At 32.1% G+C, this 21,406-nt stretch overlaps 1 protein-coding gene across 1 annotated transcript in view; it reads right to left on the bottom strand.

Moving 5' to 3' along the window:
• Nucleotides 1–21,406, bottom strand: part of NDUFS4 (NADH:ubiquinone oxidoreductase subunit S4) — a 131,280-nt gene that overhangs the window by 5,527 nt on the left and 104,347 nt on the right. Inside the window, exon 4 of the mRNA XM_003759357.4 lies at nt 18,075–18,148. Coding sequence (XP_003759405.1) covers nt 18,075–18,148 — 74 coding nt within the window. The remainder of the gene's footprint in view (nt 1–18,074; nt 18,149–21,406) is intronic.

The raw sequence follows: 21,406 nt of genomic DNA, 5'->3' as shown, positions 1-21,406 counted from the left end.
AGCTCCTAGTTTTATGTAACTAATTTTTTTCAAATTATTAATCTCTGGCTTCAGGATTTCTATTTTGCTGCTTAAGTGAACTTTTACACTTTGTCTTCTCTTATTTATAGTTTTAATTGTTCTATTCTTTTTTTTTTGTTGTTGTTAAAATGTTTAGTTATAAATATTCTAAGAACTGTTCTCTCTGTATTTTCAAAAATTTTGTCATGCTTAAACTTTCTTTCATGAAATGATAATTTCTATGATTTGTTCTCTGACCTATTCTTTAGAATTGTCTCCAGTTGCCTTTTAATTCCTTTTTTTCTTCAGCAACTCTTTGTTAAAATCTGATTTTATTGTACTGCAGTCAGAAAAGGGTATGTATAATATTTCTATTTTTCTGCATGTGGTTGTGAGACTTTTATGTTTTGACACATATTCAGTTTTTGTAAGGATGCCATGCACAGCTAAGAACAGCCATTCTCTTGTATTCCATTAAATATTTGTAAGAAGAATACCACATTTAATTTTAATCTTAATTTCTTTTTTTGTCTTTTGGTTAGATTTATATAGAAATGATAAGGGTAAATCAAAGTCTATTCTGGTTTTATTATTTCTCCTTAGAATCCATTTAGTTTTTCTTTAAAAATATTCAGAAGCTGCACCAGTATTGTAGTCAATTCGGTGTCTCTTATTTTTCCATATATGAGATTTTGCTCTTCCTTTCCTTTAAATCTGTTTTTGCTGTTGTCCTGCCTGAAATAGTATTTTGCTATTCTTGCCTTTTTATGTGTGTTCATCTGAGGTATAATAGATTCTGCTCCAATCCCTAAATTTATGATTATGTTTCAAGAGTGTCTTTTAAAACACTGTTGGATTTTGCTAATCCACTTTTGCTAACCTTTTCTCTTTTAGAGATGAATTCAAACCATTCACAGTAGTGATAATGGTTTCTTTTCACGTTATCTCTTTCTTCTTTATATTTGTTTTTTCTTTGAAATTGTAATTCTTTCCTAATTTTTCTTTTAACCTTTTCACTAATCCTTTTCCAAAAATTAAGAGTTCATTCTACTTATGACTAAATGATTAATCCTTTTCTAAATCTAACTCCTTTCACTCTTTCTTTTCTTATCTTATTCCTGTTGTGTTGAATGTATTTTTAAATCAAATTGTGCATGCATGTCTGTTTTGCCCTTTTGACCAACTTAATTGAACAAAGTTCAAGTGATACCAATTCCCTTCTTTCCCTTTATATATGTATGCAGTTTTATTTGTATAAACTAATTATATTTTTTCCTTATGCATCTTTAAAACATTACAACACTATTAATGGGTCACCTCTGTGACCCCTTATGACACTGGGATTCTGAAAGAACTCCTTTAATACAAATATCACTTTCCATTAGAATGTAAGCATATCATATTTAAAAAAAAAACTTTTGATTGTTCATTTGAATTGACATTCATATTTATTTTTCAAAGGTCTTTTTCAGCTCCAATTTTTATAGGAATGCTTGAAAATCTTGTATTTCACTGAAGATCCACTGAAGATAAGTGCTGGATAAGTTATTCTTGGTTATCTTCGGCTTTTTTATTATCTCATTCCACTTTCTCTGCTCCTTTGTTGTAATAGCTGCTAAATCTTGTGTGATCCTAACTGTGGTCCTTTTCCTCTCATTATTGACTTTAAATATTATTGTTAACTCCTAGGATCAATAATTTCTATTTTGTCCATTTTGATTTTGGGGGCTTTTATTAAGATAAGGTGTTTCTGTTATTTACAAAATATTCTTTAATCATTTCTTTAGAGGATTCTAAATTCTGTGGACAAGCTGTTCTTTTCTTTGAAGTTTTTATCTTATGTGTTTTTAACTTACTTTCCTTTTTGAGCTTTATGTCTGATCACCTCTGGCCTTTTAAGGATTATAAAAGTCTTTTTTTGTTTGTTTGTTTACTCACTTTTGAGGCCCCAGGTGTTGAGTTCTGAGTCTCCCCTATCTATTGACCCAATCAATTTGAAGTTTTTTTTCTTTATCTCAAAGGTTTATCTTTAATTAGATTCCTTTTCTAGGGTTAGAGTTTTGACCCATGCATTTTGCTTCATTATAGAAACCAAAGCACTCTTCTTGTATGATAAGTCTTAGTTGAGGCTTTTTCTTTAATCCTTGGTTAAATACTATATTACATTCCTCTAATGGAAGAAACCTAAAAGTTGAGACCTTTTTTTGAAGGGGAGGGAAGAACGTTTTATTTATTTTTGCCACCACAACAATCTAATATCACTACTCCCACTTCCTTTTTTCTTTAAAAAGTATGGAAGACCAATTGTGAAGATTTTTATTCCTTCACACTTAAGTTTTTTTCCTCTTCCTCTTAGCATGTAGATCCCCAACTTAAGTGTAGAAGTCTGTTTTATTTTAGTCTTTCAGGAGAATTACTCCTGACGCTTTCCCCCCTTTCTGTGCTGAAGCTTTTTAGTTAATAGTTTAAGTTTTTCTTCCCTTGACTAGACTTTCACTTTCATCCATTAGAGGGCTGTGATTTTATTTATTGCTTGTCTATAGAGTGAATTGTTTAGTATTTGGGTTGTTTAGTGGTAGGATAGAGTTATGCCCTACTTTTTCCTTCTATTCTGCCACCTTCTAATTGTACTACTATCTGACTTGCATCCATCAAGTTTTCCCCCAATAATAAGAAATACTTCATCAAAAGTTTTCCTAGAATATTCATCCCTTGATTTCTAATTTTGGTAATTTTCAAAAAAAAAAAAAAAAAAAAAAAAAAAGAAATAAGATTTGTCTGTCATGACCTATTTTTGCTGAAGTCAGGCTGGCTTCTCAGTGTTTAATGCTTTCCTTTCTAGATTTCCACTAACCACTTCTTTTTTTTTTTTTTTTTTTTATGTATTGAGCATTTTATTATTTTAATTTTTAAATTTTTTTTTCATTTTTTTTAAATTTTATTTAATAGCCTTTTATTTACAGGATATATACATGGGTAACTTTACAGCATTAACAATTGCCAAACCTCTTGTTCCAATTTTTCACCTCTCAGCCCCCCCCACCCCCTCCCCTAAATGGCAGGATGACCAGTAGATGTTAAATATATTAAAATATAACTTAGATACATAATAAGTATACATGACCAAAACATTATTTTGCTGTACAAAAAGAATCAGACTCTGAATTATTGTACAATTAGCTTGTGAAGGAAATCAAAAATGCAGGTGTGCATAAATATAGGGATTGGGAATTCAATGTAATGGTTTTTAGTCATCTCCCAGAGTTCTTTTTCTGGGTATAGCTAGTTCAGTTCATTACTGCTCCATTAGAAATGATTTGGTTGATCTGTTGCTGAGGATGGCCTGATCCATCAGAACTGGTCATCATATAGTATTGTTGTTGAAGTATATAATGATCTCCTGGTCCTGCTCATTTCACTCAGCATCCAGTTAGTTAAGTCTCTCCAGGCCTTTCTGAAATCATCCTGTTGGTCATTTCTTATAGAACAGTAATATTCCATAATTTTCATATACACAATTTATTCAGCCATTCTCCAACTGATGGACATCCATTCAGTTTCCAGTTTCTAGCCACTACAAAAGGGCTGCCACAAACATTCGTGCACATACAGGTCCCTTTCCTTCTTTATAATCTCTTTGGGATATAATCCCAGTAGTAACACTGCTGGATCAAAGGGTATGCACAGTTTGATAACTTTTTGAGCATAGTTCAAACTACTCTCCAAAATGGTTGGATTAGTTCACAACTCCACCAACAATGAATCAATGTCCCAGTTTTCCCACTCCCTCCAACAATCATCATTATTTTTCCTGTCATCTTAGCCAATCTGACAGGTGTGTAGTAGTATCTTAGAGTTGTCTTAATTTGCATTTCTCTGATTAATAATGACTTGGAGCATCTTTTCATATGACTAGAAATAGTTTCAATTTCTTCATCTGAGAATTGTCTGTTCATATCCTTTGACCATTTTTCAATTGGAGAATGGCTTGATTTTTTATAAATTAGAGTTAATTCTCTATATATTTTGGAAATGAGGCCTTTATCAGAACCTTTGACTGTAAAAATATTTTCCCAGTTTATTGCTTCCCTTCTAATCTTGTCTGCATTAGTTTTGTTTGTACAAAAACTTTTCAGTTTGGTATAATCGAAATTTTCTATTTTGTGATCAGTAATGATCTCTAGTTCTGCTTTGGTCATAAAGACCTTCCCCTTCCACAGGTCTGAGAGGTAAACTATCCTATGTTCCTCTAATTTATTAATAATTTCATTCTTTATGCCTAGGTCATGAACCCATTTTGACCTTATCTTGGTGTACGGCGTTAAGTATGGATCAATGCCTAGTTTCTGCCATATTAGTTTCCAATTTTCCCAGCAATTTTTATCAAACAGTAAGTTCTTCCACTAACCACTTCTTAATGCTATGTTCTTTGGAATAGTGCTCCAGGGATCGATCCTTGCTTGGCCCTGAACTGAATAACATTTTTTTAATTAATGACTTAAAGGCATAGATGGTATATTTATCAAATTTGCAGATGAAATGAAATGAGCAGTGATAGTTAAAACTAAATGATAGCGCTAGGATCCTCAAATATAATGAACTACAATGTAGGGTTCAGTCTAGCAAGAAGAAATTAACAGAAGAGAATAGATGAAGAGTTGGGGAAACAATATGCCTGCCATTTCCTCAAGGTATTATTCTATCTTTGTACTCCTTTTCTCAGTCAAAACTTCTTAAAAAAAAAAAAAAGGGAAAAAAAGCTATATGTACTCAAGACTTTCATTTCTCTTCTTACTTATTCTTAACCCTTTGCCATCTGGTTTTGAACTCAACTAAAATTGCTCTCTCCAAAATTATACAAATCTTCAATCTCCCACACTGGTGTTCTTTTCTCAATCTTTGTCCTACTTGTTTTCTCCATAATATGTGACACTGCCAACATCTTTGCCTCTTGGTCATTCATCTCTGGATATTTATGTTATTGTTCTTCCTTGGTTCTCCTCCATCTCCATTGTTGGATGTCTAGTTATCATATGCCCTCCTAATTGTGATGTATAAGAAAACTTTGCCCTGAGCACTTTTTTTTCCTTCTATACTCTTGGAGACTTACTTTATCCGTTCACATGTATTCAATGATCACCCCTAGGTAGGTAACTCATAGACCTATATATTTAGTCCTGATCTGTCTATTAAATTTCAGTTGCACATAGCCAACTGTCTGATATACAATTCCACTTTAATGTTCCACTGGGCATTATCAGCACAATATATCTAAAGCAGAATTAAATTTCTTTCCTTCAAAAGCTATTTCTTTTCTGAAATTTTATTTTTGTTGAGTGCACCACCAATCTCTCAGGTCTCTAATCTTCATGTCATTTTCAACTCTTCATCATTTATCCAACAAAGCTAAAAACTGCTAAATCTCATCCTTTCTATATCCACAAAATGTATATTCATTCTGTATCACCACACAAAACTAGTATTCTAATTTAGACCCCTGTCATCTTTTGCCTACATTACCACAACTGCTTTTAAGCTGACCTCACATCTCTCTCCACTTACAAAAGTTTCCTAAAGCACAGGTCTGACCACCTCACTATCACATTCAAAAAATTACAAGCTCTAGTTTTGCACTGAAAACCCCTTAAAACCTAGTTTCTTTAAATTAAGATTTTTAGACATTACATATTACTAGATGATGTGAAATAACAAAAATGCTTAAAACAATTGCTTGTTGATCAATAGAGCAATGACAGAAGACTTCAATGATATCTATGTCTGCTGGAAGTTCTCTGTGCCAAAAGTAGATCTGCGAATAATTTCTTAAATTACCTAACTAATAATTTTATCTTTCAAAAATGTTATCTTTCTCTTTGGAGAAACCAAAGAAAGATTCTATTATGAATATGAATTTAATCAACAGGGAAAACTGGTTGATGGGGGATAAAAGTGGGGTGGATCCTTATAGTTAGCTACCACTACCTTTTGGAGTAAACAAAAGAACGGAAAACCAGGAATAGTGTGATATGCATTCTAGATTTTGATAGAACAAGATTCCAAAAGATTCAAAGAAAGGTCATATACTGTGGCAGATGAACAACATGGGACAAACAATTTTCATATATTTTCACTTTGTGGCAGCAATGCCCATGTGTATACTTTTACGACTGATTGAATATATAAATTAAAAAAAAATTTATTATGTGCTTAGTATGTTCTTGGCACTGTGCTAAAGACTAGAAATTGAAAGAGTAAAACAATTTATCCTCTTAAGAAGCTTACATTCTAATGGAGAAACAACACACACAGAGAAGAATAGAAAAGTTGGGATTGAAGTAGAGCATGGTTTGGCTTTTCCTAAAATAGTAACCATGGTATACAGTGATCAGTCAGGAAAGCTATGGTCCCAAAGGAGGATATTTCTCAAGGAAAGAAAATGGTCAGTGAGGAAGAGAAGGCTGTAAAGTTCACTATGACATATAGCATGAATGGGACTTTGCCTGAAGCCATAATCCTGACTACTAGATGAATTGGTTTTCCCACCCCCAGGTGGTGCTGTCACTTGAATGCTAGATTTTATGTCATACATATGCATTATATTTCTCTTTTGTGTTTTAAATTTTGTGATTTTTAAAAAAGGGTAGTGTTCCCCTCAACCCTGGGGGGGAAAAAGAAATAAACAACTATAGCTCTTAAGGATCACACTACATAGCCCATTAATGGTTATTGGTGTGGGAAAGTCAATCATTTCAAGGCTCATTCAACCCCACAATTAAATAAGATCAGTGTAAAGTACAGTCAAAAGCAAAACAAAAAACCAATGCCAAGAACAGACAAAGTAAAAAACACTCTAATTAATCCCCAGAAAAAAAATTAGCAAAGGCTTTCAATAGCCAAAAGGCAGTTCAATAGGAGCTGGCAGCTTGAGGGGTTATTATTGATTTTTCTATAGCAGATATTAACATTTTTTTGTTTATTATGGATCCTTTTGGTAGTGTAGTGAAACTTATGAATAATGTTTATAAATGTATAAAATAAAGTACATAGGATTACAAAGGAAACTGTTGAAATAAGGATGGATAGATAGATATAGATTATAGATAAACATATTCCCATCCAAGTTCACAGAACCTTTGGAATCCATCCATGGATCATTCTGGGAAAGGAGAAGCAATCTATGAACCTAAAGTTAAGAACATCTGATCTTGAATGGTCTTTTTGAAGTAGAAGAAGAATAAGAATACTAGTTTTTAAAAACTGCTAACTGCTCCTATGGGCGGCGGGGGGTGGGGGGGGTGGGGGTGGGAGAAATATTTATCATGGACAATATAATGTAAATTATGAGAGTAATGAAAACTGAAAAAAATGTAAATTCTATACTTGGAATTCACTTTTTTCTATTAAAGGCCATACCAAAACTGTTGTTAGAAAGCAAACCTTAATAATCTAGTCAATTATCAGACTATAAAATTTCGACCCAAATAATGATTGGGTGATTTTTTTTAACTTCCACTGTGCCTAGAAATTTAATCTTCATCAAAAGACTGATTAAGTCTGATAAATATCAATATATACTGAGAAATAGAACTGTTCCAGAATTACATAAATTTCCAAATGAAGATGGAGAGCTATAACACGACCATCTCACATATCAGAGACAAACATGCTTCAATGGCCTCAAAATTAAATTGATTTAAACCCAATTGAAAACCTATGGGATATAACCAAAGTTAAACTTAATAACCAAAGTGATAAAAGTGTGATTTCATGGTAAAGAACTAAAAAGATAGATACACAGAAAATAGACACAAGGGCAGATAAAAGAATGAATTTAACAGATAAGAGAATGAATTTAAGAGTTTGCACAATACCATAAAAATACAGTGAGGGGTATGTAATAAAGCTCATAATGAAGGAAAGCTGGCAGGCAGAGATATTTTTTTCTTCCCAAGTACAAGACAAAGCAAGTTAAGATAGTATCTTTTCTGAAAAAATATCTAGGGTTTTAGTAAACTCTAAGCTCAATGGAAGTCAACTATATGAAAAACAACACTACTGTGTCTTTGAGCTATATTAAATCGTAAAGCTTATAAGGACTAACACTAGTCCTGCTATATACTCTGGTCTAGTCAGATTACATCTGTAGTAATACATTTATTTCTGATTATCAGTGTAAGAAGACACTGATAAGCTGAAGAACATTCAGATGAAATTAACCAAAATTGTGAAGAGCCACAAATCCATGTCATGTATAAGAACTGGTTGAAGAAATTAGATATTTAGCTTAGAAGATATGAAGGGGTGGTCAGATGATATCTGTTGTAAAGTGTCTTAAAGGCTTCCACGTAGAAGAGGGATCAAATGGAATTATAATTTGACTAGTAAATATGTATTAATTATCTTACACAGATTTCTGTTAGATTTCTATGTCTTCTTTGAAGTCACTGAGAAGGATATTAAAAAGCACAGATACTGAAAAGGATATTAAAAAGCAAAGGGTAAAAACACCTTATGAGAAAATCCACTGGAGACCTCATTCAAGCTAATATCAAACTATTAATGACCTTTTGGTCCAGTCATTTAACCAGTTCTAAAACCATCTAACTCTAGTATCTAGTTCACAATTCTCCATCTTTTCCATGAGAAATTGACAAATGCTTTGCTAAAATTTAGAAAATTCTAATCTCTATCAGTTCCTTGGATCTACCACTTTAATAACTTTCAAAAAAAAGAAATGTTAGTTTAGCATAGTCTAATCATGATGAAGTTATACTGGCTTTTTATGATCACCTTTGTTGCCATATTTCCTTTTCTGGATGTCCATTCACTAATTAATAAAATGCTGTCAAATTCTGAAACCTCACAGGAATTAAAAACTGGCCTACATTTAATTTGCAGAATCCATTCTCTTTCCTTTTCTGGAGTTGTGATAATTCCTTCATTTTCCGTGATCTTTCAAGAAGCCACTAATAATGACTCAGAAATCATATTCGAAGTTTTTTCACTACTATAGAATGTGTGATTCATCTGAGGCAAGTCACTAAAATTCATAAAATCTTATATGGATATGCCTTTGGGTTTCAACTTCCTATTACCCATTCCTCCCCTCCTCCCCCCCAAAAAAAGTAATTAATTTACAACCAGAAGAGCAGAGTTCAAATTCCTCCTCTGTTTCTTATTACCTATTTGATTTGGGGCAAATCACAAATTAACCTCTCTGGGCCTCAGTCTCCTCTTCTGTAAAATGAAGCAATTGGATAGCTTCTAAGGTGTCTTCCGGGTCTAAATCTGTCCTATATGATCCTAACTCAAAAATCGTTCTCCCTGACAGGAAAAGAAAATAAAAATAATTAAAACTGTTTTGCCTTCTGTTATCTACTATCAATATCCCATCTACAATAAAGCATCAATCCTATTCATTCTTTGTTCCTCTTATTTAACTCAATATGAACAAAATGCTCTCCCTCTTCCTCCTCCTCCCCCCCAAAAAACCCAAATGATTTTTGATCATTCTTAGCTTTTCTTACTAGCAGTCTCCCTTTATTTTAGACTTTTACCATTCTTCACATTATCTGTACAATGCTATCATCTTATTGTATCTTTAAAAAGTTGGTAAGTCCTACACATCTTTTAATACACTTCTTTCTTTGCCTCACTGGAATGATTTCTCTTTGTGTCTTCCCAATTTTATCTTTGAACTTCTTGCTCCAGGGTTGAATTTTTAGTGGATAGGAACCTATCTATACTTCCCCTGAAATCTGCTTTTCTCAAATCTAATTCTAGTCACTTCCTTCACTAAGTTCCCATCACTTCCACCCTGGCAACTTGATTAGAATTAAATCCTGAAAAGAATTTTTCCCTTGTTGATTTCTCAGATTTCTAAAGGAGGAGCTTATCTTTATAGCAAGTCAAAAAATGATTAGGTAACTTGGCTTCTGGCAGAAAAAGGACTTCCAACAGAGGTTTGGATAACTGAAGTTCCCCGACATTAATATATTATTCTTCTTGATCAGCCAGTGATATTTTCTGAATTCCTTATCCATTTCAGTATAGGTGGCCTATAGTCTTCTTTTATGACAGTATGTTTCCACAGATCTTTATTCAAATGCTCTCTACCATGTTTTCCCCTCACCACCTACTTTCTAGATAAGAGTATATCTTAGCTATTAAAGCCTAAAACTGCACTAAGACTTTTAAAACACCATGTATTCATTACTACTCTATTCTTCCTTTTCCCCAACAATTATCTCTTCTGTTTCTTTTTAATAAGTTATACCTCTCTAGAGTCAAAGTTTCATGGATTTCATCGCACCAAGTTTTACTGATAGCTATGAATTTTAATTTGCCTCCTTGCCTTAGGATCTCTACTTCTACATGCTTACTATCAATAATACTTCATGCACTTCTGCACTTAACAACAACCTAGTAAAAAGTCAGTGTAAACTGCTTCTTTGGACTAGAAAGTCACCCTTTTATATTTTCCCTTCGAGTATATTCCAATATTCTATTTAGAAAATATAGTCTAAGATCTATCAGGTATATACTTTTTAAATGATGGTAGTACTAAGTTTTCAGGGATCATGCTTGAAATATGGTTTATTTTTTGGGAAGAAGAGTAGGTGAAGCAGAAACCAATATCACTGGTCTATCACTAGAAAAGAATAAGGGATTTTAATTGCTTAAAAACTCTGACTTTAAATTGCTTTGTGCAGTTTTAGAACCCTATCACCAGCAACAACACTCAGAGAAAATATAGACTGAATTTAAAAAAAACAAACAAAAAACTACTTTCAGTTCTCTTCTTATAGCCAGATGGTGACCCATATTATGTAAAAATTGACTACTGAAATTGTTTTTGCCATTTTGGTGATGATGTTGACTATAATAACACAAAGAGAATTTGAAGTAGATGATATTTTGATGGGCAAAATATCCTGGGAAAACTCAGAAACATTTAATAAACAAACTTAAGAGAAATTGTGGGACTTGCCTAGATCATAGTTAAAAGACTGGCTCATGACTAGACAGCAAATCTTCTAAGTCACGAGTTATGGCTCTTGTAACATTGCTGTAGTGATGGAATTTGTTTAATTTTCCTCTCAATATAGTGTATCAGAAAGTTGTATGACTGCAACTTACATAAATACTTGTACTGTTAGAACTACTAGATTCATTAGACTGTAGATAAAATATTTGGGTTTTTTTGCCATTTGACTTGTTCAATAAATTAAGCCATAAAGCAGATTTCATTTCCTTGATTATTTTAAAAAGTTAGAAAAGTATGATAACAGTTTAAAGCAAGGACTAAACTGAAGGGAAAAAGAAAGAACTGAATGCCATGGTGTATGTTCCTACAGATCTTCAGGAGTCTCATTCACTTTATAGGCCAAAAGTGTTGATTTCTACATTACACATCTACCTCCCAGAAAAGTCAACTCCCATTAAATTCTTGCAAAAAAAAAAAAAGATAAAATTGGAAAAATCTTTCTCACATTTCCTTTATCCTATTGTTGAAAGATACACAAATTTGTGAATTCTCTGAACTTCATGGTACAATATTTTTGAAATTACTTTTCACTAAAGTAGTGCAAATGGAAGGAAGAGTGCAAATGATTAAATAAGAGCGGGTTAATTGGAGAATAATGAAAATCATATTTTCATCAAGGGAAATAAGAGAGATTATTTATGAAAGCCTTATTCTTGCTTGTTTACTTGAAACTTGCTCACACAATTCTCTCTAAATTAATCTTCTTATTCAGTTCCATACCAATCAAATTATCACACACAAAAAAATCAGTTTATAGAACTAGAAAAAAAACCAACAACTATATTCTTCTGGTAGAACAAAAAGTCAAGAATATCAAGGGAATTAGTAAAAAAGAAAAAAAAAAAAATTCAAAGGAAGGTGCCTTAGCTGTACCAGACCTAAAGCTCTTTTATAAAGCAGCAGTCATCAAAATCATTTGGTACAGGCTAAGAAAGAGAATGGTAGATCAGAAAATAGGTTAGGTACACAAGACACAATAGTCAACAACTTATCTACCATTTGACAAATTCAAAGACTCTGGCTTCTGAGATAAGAATTCAGTATTTAAAAAAAAATTACTGAGAAAACCAGAAAATAGTATGGCAGAAACCAGCACAGATTATATCTCATACCCTACACCAACATATGGTTGAAATGAGTTCACAATTTAAACATAAAAAATGATATTATAAGAAAATTAGGAGAGCAAGGGATAGTTTGTAACATTTTTGGAGAAGAAAGGAATTTGAGATCAAAGAAGAATCTGAGAACATAATGAAATGCAAAATGGATAATTTTGATTGCATTAAATTAAAAAGTTTTTGTATAAACAAAATCAATGCAGCCAAGTTTAGAAGGGAAACAGAAACCTGGGGAACAATTTTTTATAGCCAGTGTTTCTGATAAAAGTCCTCATTTCTAAAATGTATAGAGAACAGAGTCAAATTTAAAAGGACACAATTAATTCCCCAATTGATAAATGATTAAAAAATATGAACAATTTTTAGATGAAAAAATTAAAGCCATCAATAGTCATATGAAAATATGCTCTAAATCACTATTGATTAGAGAAATGAAAATTAAAATAACTCTGAGGTACTTCCTCACACCTCCCAAATTCGCTAAGATAATAAATGTTGGAGGGGATTTGGGAAAATCAGGACATTACTTCATCATTGGTGAAATTGGGAAGTAATCCAATCATTCTGGAGAACAATTTGGAACTATGCCCAAAGAGCTATAAAACTGTGCAGATTCTTTGATCCACCAGTGTCACTACTGGGTCTGTATTACAAAGATCATAAAAGAGGGGAAAAGACCCACATGTGCAAAAATTTTTGTAGCAGCTCTTTTTGTAGTGGCAAGGGAATTAGAAAATAAGTAGATACCCTCAATTGGGGAATGGCTGGATAAGTTATGGTATATGAATATAATGGAATATTATTGTTCTAAAAGAAATGAGCAGGCTGGTTTCAGAAAATCCTAGAAAGACTTTAGATAAACTGATGTTGAGTGAAGTGATCAGAATCAGGAGAACATTGTACAGAGTAAGAGCAAGCCTATGCAATGATCAAAATGATAAACTTAGCTCTTTTCAGCAATGCAGTGATCTAAGACAGTTTCAATAGACTTGGACAGAAAATGCCATCCACATTCAGAGAGATCACTATGGAGAATAAATGCAAACCAGAGTAATATTTTAAATGTATTTCCATATTATTCATACTATGAAAGAAAAAGCAGAACAAAAGGGAAAAACCACAAGAAAAAAGTAACACTCCCCTCCCACCCCAAAGGTGGAAATGATTGTACATCTATATGTGTAACAAATTGCTTGCTGTCTTGGAAAGAAGGGATGGGAGGAGGGAGAAAAAATTCTGAAACTTAAAACCCTATTAAAAACAAATGTTGAAAACTATCTTTATATGTAACTGGAAAAATAAAATATTGAAACTTTTTAAAATGTGTGAGGAAAATAAGAAAAAAAAGGAAAAAAAATTGTTTATAATAGAATAGATTATGGCCAAGTAAACTGAGAAAGTATAATACCGAAATATAAGAATAACATATTTCTATAACATTTTATATAACTCCTAAATTTTTAAAATTCTTGATAGATACTACATATAAAAATACTTAGCTTCTTTTAAAAGAAAAAAAAGCTACATAAATTCAAGGTGGTATACAATTGTTCCATCTGTGTCTTTAGTACAATAAAACTTAGCTTAACTCTCTCCAGTTGTACAAAAGAGCTATCAAAGCAAATGAGCTAGGCTGTACCAGGGAGATGCTATGGTTCTAGTGTTGCCATCACTTTCCACTGGAGAAATAAGCCATATGGAATGGATTAGTTAAAAATTCAATGAGCAGTACTTAAATGATGAGCTATATCATGTCTGCTCTTTCATATACAGAAATATTTCTCATTGAAACACTTCCGAATCTTCAAGTCAGCATTAGACAATATGGCAAGTGCTCTAATATCCTAACAGGATTTAGTTATAACAGTCTATGACCAATTATTTTCTCTAAATTTCCCATTTCTTTTGTAGATTTCTAGACTATGGATTTGGATGTTTAATTTTTTGTGATATGAGTGTTTGGAGGAAGTAATTATTAGTAATATTTTCAAATGCTACAAAGAAAAATGGCTATTGACACAAAATGGACCATAATTATCTTATGTACTCCATGTAAATTAAATTAAAAGAAAATTATTTATTATTTATACAACTGATTGCATATCTATGACAACACAAATACAGAAATTCTGTAGTGGCATGATTTTGTTTGTGGTATTTTTTATCTGCAAGGAATTTAAATTCAAGTACTGTAAAAGGCCTTTTTTCCAACGATAATCCAAAGTTCTGACACAAGTTCATAAGTAAACGGTTTAATGATTTTTCCTTACTCTCCATTTGTGCCCCAAAGAAAAACTACTACATAATTTGGCACAAACTGACATGACTGGCGGTCTTTGCTCAACAGAGGCTTAGTACCAGAATAGCAAAGGGTTTGTAAGGCCAAAGACTGAGGTGCGTGAATACTTGGCAGGTTTCGAGATTCCTAATGCAGCTGTGTACCTACATTATGCATGGCTCAAAGCAAAGTTATGATTTCTATTCTCATTCAATTGATATATAATATAAAAGGGAAAAAAAGACATTGGGGAAAAGTCTTGCCAGAAATGACACCTGAAATATTCCTCTAATCATGAAATTTCTAGTATCTAGCACACTATCTCTTACAGAGCACTAAGGAATCATTTTATTATCTTAACTGCATTACTAATTTGTTTGAAAGCATAGGAGGCTTTAGAAACACATTTCAATACCAGCCAAGAAATTATTTCCATGAAGAATGTATAAAACAAGTCAATAAATTTACTGGAAATGTGAGGTATTTTAAATGATCCATCAGATCAATAATATTATCTTTTTTAAAATTTTATGTCAAGAACTTAAATTTTATTTTTTGTTAAGAACTTAATTATTTTATATCAAGAACTTAAAGTTCTTCCCCAAAAGTTTTAATAGGATGTAGTTGATAGTTTCTTTAAATTTTTTATTATTTTTATTTGTAATACATTAATTTAGATTCTACTAAATGAACAAGTTCTAAATTTAGATTTACACACACACACACACACACACACACAGAGAGAGAGAGAGAGAGAGAGAGAGAGAGAGAGAGAGAGGAGAGAGGCAGCCCCCTATAAATTTTTCTATAAATCAGAGATGGCTAAATTGTGTCAGTAGATAGAATGTAGGGCTTGAGTCAGGAACACCTGAATTCAAGTCTAGCCTCAAATATTTACTAGATGTATGATCCTCAATTCCCTCAATTATAAGATTATTATTTTTTTATTATTATTATTATTTTTTTTTTATTATTTTCTAGTAACTACCTTGCAGGTATGAGAATGTAGTTGTAAAGTGCCTCTAAAATGCACAATGCTTGTTGTGTTCTAAGTTCTATATAAATGCTTATTCCCTTTACCCTATTCTTTGCCTTCTAACCCTATTTTAAAAAATTTTCAGGGCACTCATATGGATCAACAGATATACTCTCTTGACCACAATTTTTGAGTAATAATAAAGTCAATAAGTTTTTCTGAAGACTTTAGTATCTTCTCCTCTTTCAGACACCTTCAGATTCAATCCTTTAATACCCTTAAATACCTTTAAAACTATATCATTTCCAGTACCGACATTTTACATGAATACTCTGTTTAGTCCAGGTGTTCTTACTATCTTTATTTTCTTTAGTGCTTTTCTATTCTTTATAAAGCAATGACACTGAAGACTAAAATTACAGTTCAAATGTGATGACTCCACTGTCACTTACTGGAGAAACAAGTCTGTTAATATGATTTTTTTTAAACCTATCGCTTGCATTTTCTGTTGCCATATTTCTTTGAATGCCTTTAGTATGATCTAGGTTAGGTCTCTTAACAAATTGTCTACAAATGTGTTTAATCATCCACTACTTACTGTTCTGAGATGCTCAAAATTTATAAAAAATCTAAAACATCTATGGTCAGATATTATAAAGATAACTAATTAATTTGAAAATGATCCATAAAAATATAGTCAGTAATTTTCTATTTTCAAATACAATTAATTTTATTCTTGTAATGCTGTTTATTTAGCAACAATTTCCAAATTTCTTTTTGAAGTATCATGATATATAGGTTTGATATTTCTTTATAGCTTATAAGTCTTTGGCCTATCTTATTTCTTATCCAGAACCAAGTTTTCCAACATATTTTTCAATGATCTTGCTGTGTCCACTTTGGCATTTAAGTCAACAATAAGTATTAAAAAACTTATATTGGTTTAAGGGTTTTAAATGAGTGCTTGACGAATCTGTCTACTACTTCAACTCTGAAGTAAATGTCTTTAGTTTTCCCTAAAATGAGACTGTCAATACTGATGTATTTTCACGCTTCAGTAGTATATTAATTTATTGATCTTTCATCTCATATTCAGAATATCAAGAGCTGAAGTTGTTATAAATCATTTAAAAAATAATTGAAACTGAGTACCATTTGCCTCTTCTCCCACCACTTTTGTCACCATCATTGGAGAAGCAGAAAGAAGTTATACAAGATTAATAATTACTATATATTTTTCTTTGTTTCAATATATTGAAATCAGGCTAACAAATGTTAAATGCCCACAGTGTTGAAAGCATTGTGTGAAGCACTGAGAATACAAAGGAAAAAACTAAGCAGTCAGTCCTTGTTTTGAAGAAACTATGCACGAATTGTCCTGGTGAAATAACTTATCACTATGTATAGGCTACTGCTGTTGAACCTCTCTGTAGTAGCTTGACTTACTGACGCTTAAAAAGCAGACATAGACTATTGCAAAACTATACCTGAACCTCCACTGTCATAATCTTTGAGAACCCAGGATTACCTCTGGGCACTAGCTTCTCCCCATTCCCTTCCAGCCCATAAGTGTGATGTTTTCTCTTATCTGTATCTTGGAATCTCTACTTTCCTTTAAGACTTAGCTCAAGTGCCAGTTTCTGTTTGAGGCCTTTCTTGGTCATTGCAGCAGCTAACGTCTTTCTCTTCAATGTTACCTTGTTAATTTGTCTCATGGACTCTTAAACTGAATAGAATGTTTGGCACACAAATCAGCGCATGCCGACTGATATAACATTTCATTAAATTTGGATGTCTCTTTGAAAGTATTCATTTGAACAGTTTGATCATGTATATTTATTGTGTATCTAATTTATACTTTAATATATTTAACATCTACTGGTCATCCTGCCATCTAGGAGAGAGGGTAGGGGGAAGGAGGGGAAAAAATTGGAACAAAAGGTTTGGCAATTGTCAATGCTGTAAAATTACCCATACATATAACTTGTAAATAAAAGGCTATTAAAAAAAAAAGAAGAAAGAAAGTATTTATTTGTAATCTCTCTACCATTGTCTGCCTGTATTTTTTATTTCCTTCACAGGCTAACAGAACACTATTCCAAAGTCCAATTCTTTTTGAACAGCAAAATAACTGTTTGGACATGTAAACTAATATTGTATTTAATTTATACTTTAACATATTTAACATGTATTGGTGAACCTGCCATCTGGGGGAGGGGGTAAGGGGAAAGAGGGGAAAAATTGGAACAAAAGGTTTGGCAATTGTCAATGCTGCAAAATTACCCATGCATATAACTTGTAAATAAAAAGCTATGAAAAAAAAAGAAAAGAAAAGAAAAGAAAAGAAAGTATAGTATCTACCAGTGTGAGGAGGGGCTGTTTTTGTCTTTCTTTGTGTGCCTAGAACTTAATACAGTGATTAGAAAAGTATAAGGGCTTTGCTGACTAATTGATAACAACCAAATAAGGGTAGGTTGTAATAAAGAGATCCTAGAACTTGCTATAAAATTTAGTTTTTAAAAGTTTTCTTACCAAAAGTTAAAGTTCCTTAAATTCAGGTTTCAATTACTATTGAATGATAATGACTTTGGTTAACAACTTATTCATAAAATCACAGGCTGACTGTTTTGGAGAAAAGAAGGGAATACATACCATTTTTTTCTGCAAATGCAATGGCATCTTCTTTAGTACTGAAGGTTAGAACGAGATTTGAAAGAGGGTCTGCCCTGTTAAAAAATAATATTTGTGTTTAGTTATCTGGAGCTTAATATGCCAACATTTTTAGACAGATTATTGTGCACATATATGTCTGGATTTTTTAAGCATTTTCATGCTAAAACACAAAGGGCTATAAAGGAAAACAGGAAGAAGAAAGCTGAGATATGAGGCTTCTTTTTATCCTCATCATCCAGACAGAGAACCCTGCAGAGATATAACAACAAAACTCTGGCCATCTTAATTCTATCATTACTATAAAGCATAGAGAAACTGCCAAGATATGATGAACATGGTTTCTGTTCCAACTTCTGAAGAAATCACTCCTACTGTCAGAGACATTTAGAACAATGAGGCTCCAGGACCTAATGGCATACCTGCTGAGTTTTTCAAGGAGGAATGGAGGTAATGTTTAGGCATCTAGGCTTTTCTTCCTTTCCAAAACATGAAATGCTTAAGAAATGCCACAAGATTTCAAAAATGTGACTGCCATTGTATCCCTTAATGAAAGCTGATGATAGCAAACAGAAACTATATGGACTGGATTCTTCCAGAAAAATTCTCAACTATAACAAAATCATATACTCCCAAGAATCACACTATTTTCCTTGCTTTCTTCAAGTCTTGGATCAAATCCTACATTCTGCAAATCTTTCCCAGTCCCTCTCAATCCTAGTACCTCCCTATGAAATTATTTTAATTTAATGTGTAAATATCTTGTATGTAACAAGTGGCTTGCAGGTAACTACTTGAGAACAGAGGTTGTTTTTATCTTTCTTTGCAAATCTCGAACAGTGCTGGCACATACTGTCTAATAAATGCTTGGTAACTTGCTTATTTGATCTTTGCTGTTTTAAGTCAGATAAAGGAAGAATATATAAAATCTAAAGTCCTAAGGAACTCGCTATTAAGAAACAACTTTTCAGATAGAAGGGATTTGAAAGAATAGTCTTAGTAATTCACTTTTACAGGTAAGGAAAAAGTGTCTCAGAATGGCAAAGTGATCTTCTCAAGATCATAAAATAAGTAAGCACATATAAAGTTCTTATTCTGTGCCAGGCACTAGAGATACAAAGACAAATTATTAACAAATTAATTGTCTCCAAATTAATTCTCTAATTCCATGAATTTCCTCCAGGAATTGACATTCTATCAGAAAAGAAAACATATATGGATATAATTATATAAAGTATATATGAAATGAATATAAGGGATATATAGGGAATGGAAGGGTCATTAGAAGCTAGAGAAATTTTTAAAAATCTCCAAACCAGAATCTAAAACTATTGATTTTCATATTATTCTTTGTAGAATGACCACACTACCTATAAACCATCTAAAAGCCAGTGTCAATGTGCATACAATCTATAAAATTACTTGTGATTGATGTAATGTATTCATTTGATGAATGAACAAAAAGCAGTGAAAGAGCACTAAGCTAGGAATTAGGAGATCTAAATTCAAATTCCTTGGGAAGTGAGGGAAAGGGAGAGGGGTATGTGTGCCGTGTGAATAGGAAAGGTAGTATTATCTCTATCTTTCAGATAAACAGATCTGGAAAGTTAAATAATAACATATTAGTTTAATATACAAAAAAGAATATTAGAATTTTAGAGCTGGAAGAGACATTAGAGATTATTTAGTTCCATTATCTTTTTATAAATAAAGAAACTAAGGCTCATATGTTAATTGAATAAGAACACAAAGCTAGTTTGTGGCAAAAGTAATGATTCAAATACCTGTCTCCTGGTTGTCAACTCAATGTGTTTTTTGTTTTGTTTTGATTTTTTTTTCTTTCTATGATACCATAATGTTTCCTTTTAAAACTATTTCCACACATTAGTTCATTAAGTGACTTGACCAAAGGTCACATGTAATTAGCTCATGTCCCTTGATTCCTAATCCTATATACAACATACAGTCTTTCATATATCAACTGATTCATTTCCATCTGGAAATCAAATAGACTCTACCTGTACTAGCTTTCTATTCCTAATAAAAAAGTTTGATTATTTAAACTGCAATTGTCAGTTGTCTTCCTAGGGATAGGCAAAAGGGGAGGAGAAAGTAGTAAGGGCTTAGTAAATGCTTATTGAAATTACAATGATAAAATTTTTGAGTCTTACAAAATGATATATTTTAGTTGTGATGATTCACTTATTCCCAAAACTAAGATATAATTTTCTTTAAAAAAAAAAAAAAAAAAATTAGTACTGGGGCAGCTAGGTGGTGCAACGGTTAGAGCACCAGCCCTGAAGTCAGGAGGACCTGAGTTCAAATCTGGTGTCAGACACTTAACACTTCCTAGCTGGCAAGTCACAACTCCAATTGCTTCAGCAAAAAATAGTACTTTTTCAATTTCTAGACAAGAGCAAACACTTTAAAAATATGATAAAAGTAAATTTAGAGGTGAAAACACAAACACTATTCACTATTTTGCTAATCACTAATAAATACCTGGATTTCACATCTGATACAACTTTCAGTCAGAGATTTCATGATTCCTGACACAGAGGCAGAGATACTATTTAAGATTATTAAAAGAACAACAGCCAACAACAAAACCAAATCAAAGTGTCAGTACAAACTGCCTTTTAAAAGTACAAATTTCAAGTGATATATCCAAAAGATAAATCCTTTACAAGATGTTTATAAAATATTTAAATTATAAGACATTAATGTTGATACCTTTAAAAGCAAAGAAAGTCAACTAGTTTCTACTTTTCAAAGATTAGTTTAATTTAACTCAAGCTACTAATAGTAGTTCTGCATATCTGAAATGGTTCTAACTTGTAAAATGATTCTCTAGTCATTCCAAGAGGATCAATTAACTTATAAGTGCATTTTTAAACCTTTTTTTTTTTCATTTTTTGTTTTTTAAAGTTTTTAATTAACAGGCACTTAAAAAATTAATCTGTCCATACTATTACTTCCCACACTTTCAATAATTAAAAAGAAAAAAGCCCTGATATTTTTCAGGGCTGCAAAGCTGCAAAGACTAGCAAAATAATTTCCTACATTAGCCATGCCCCAAAATGTTTCATATCATTAGGGCTTTTGAGTTTATCTACTCTAGAAGGGAGCAAAATGTTTCATCTTCCTTCTTTTGTTCATTATTTTGGACTTATTTACTATTACATTGATCGAAGTTCTAATATCTTTTGATGTTTTTCTTTATAATGTTATCATTATATAAATTGTTCTCTAGTTCTGTTCACTTCTCTCTGCCAAAGTTCCTAGAGGTTTTCTGTTCCTCTGAATCTCCTCAT

The sequence above is a fragment of the Sarcophilus harrisii genome, chromosome 1 (assembly GCF_902635505.1).
Source record: "Sarcophilus harrisii chromosome 1, mSarHar1.11, whole genome shotgun sequence".
Taxonomy (NCBI): Eukaryota; Metazoa; Chordata; class Mammalia; order Dasyuromorphia; family Dasyuridae; genus Sarcophilus; species Sarcophilus harrisii.
Note: the sequence above shows the minus strand (reverse complement) of the source record. Positions and strands in the feature narration are given on the sequence as shown.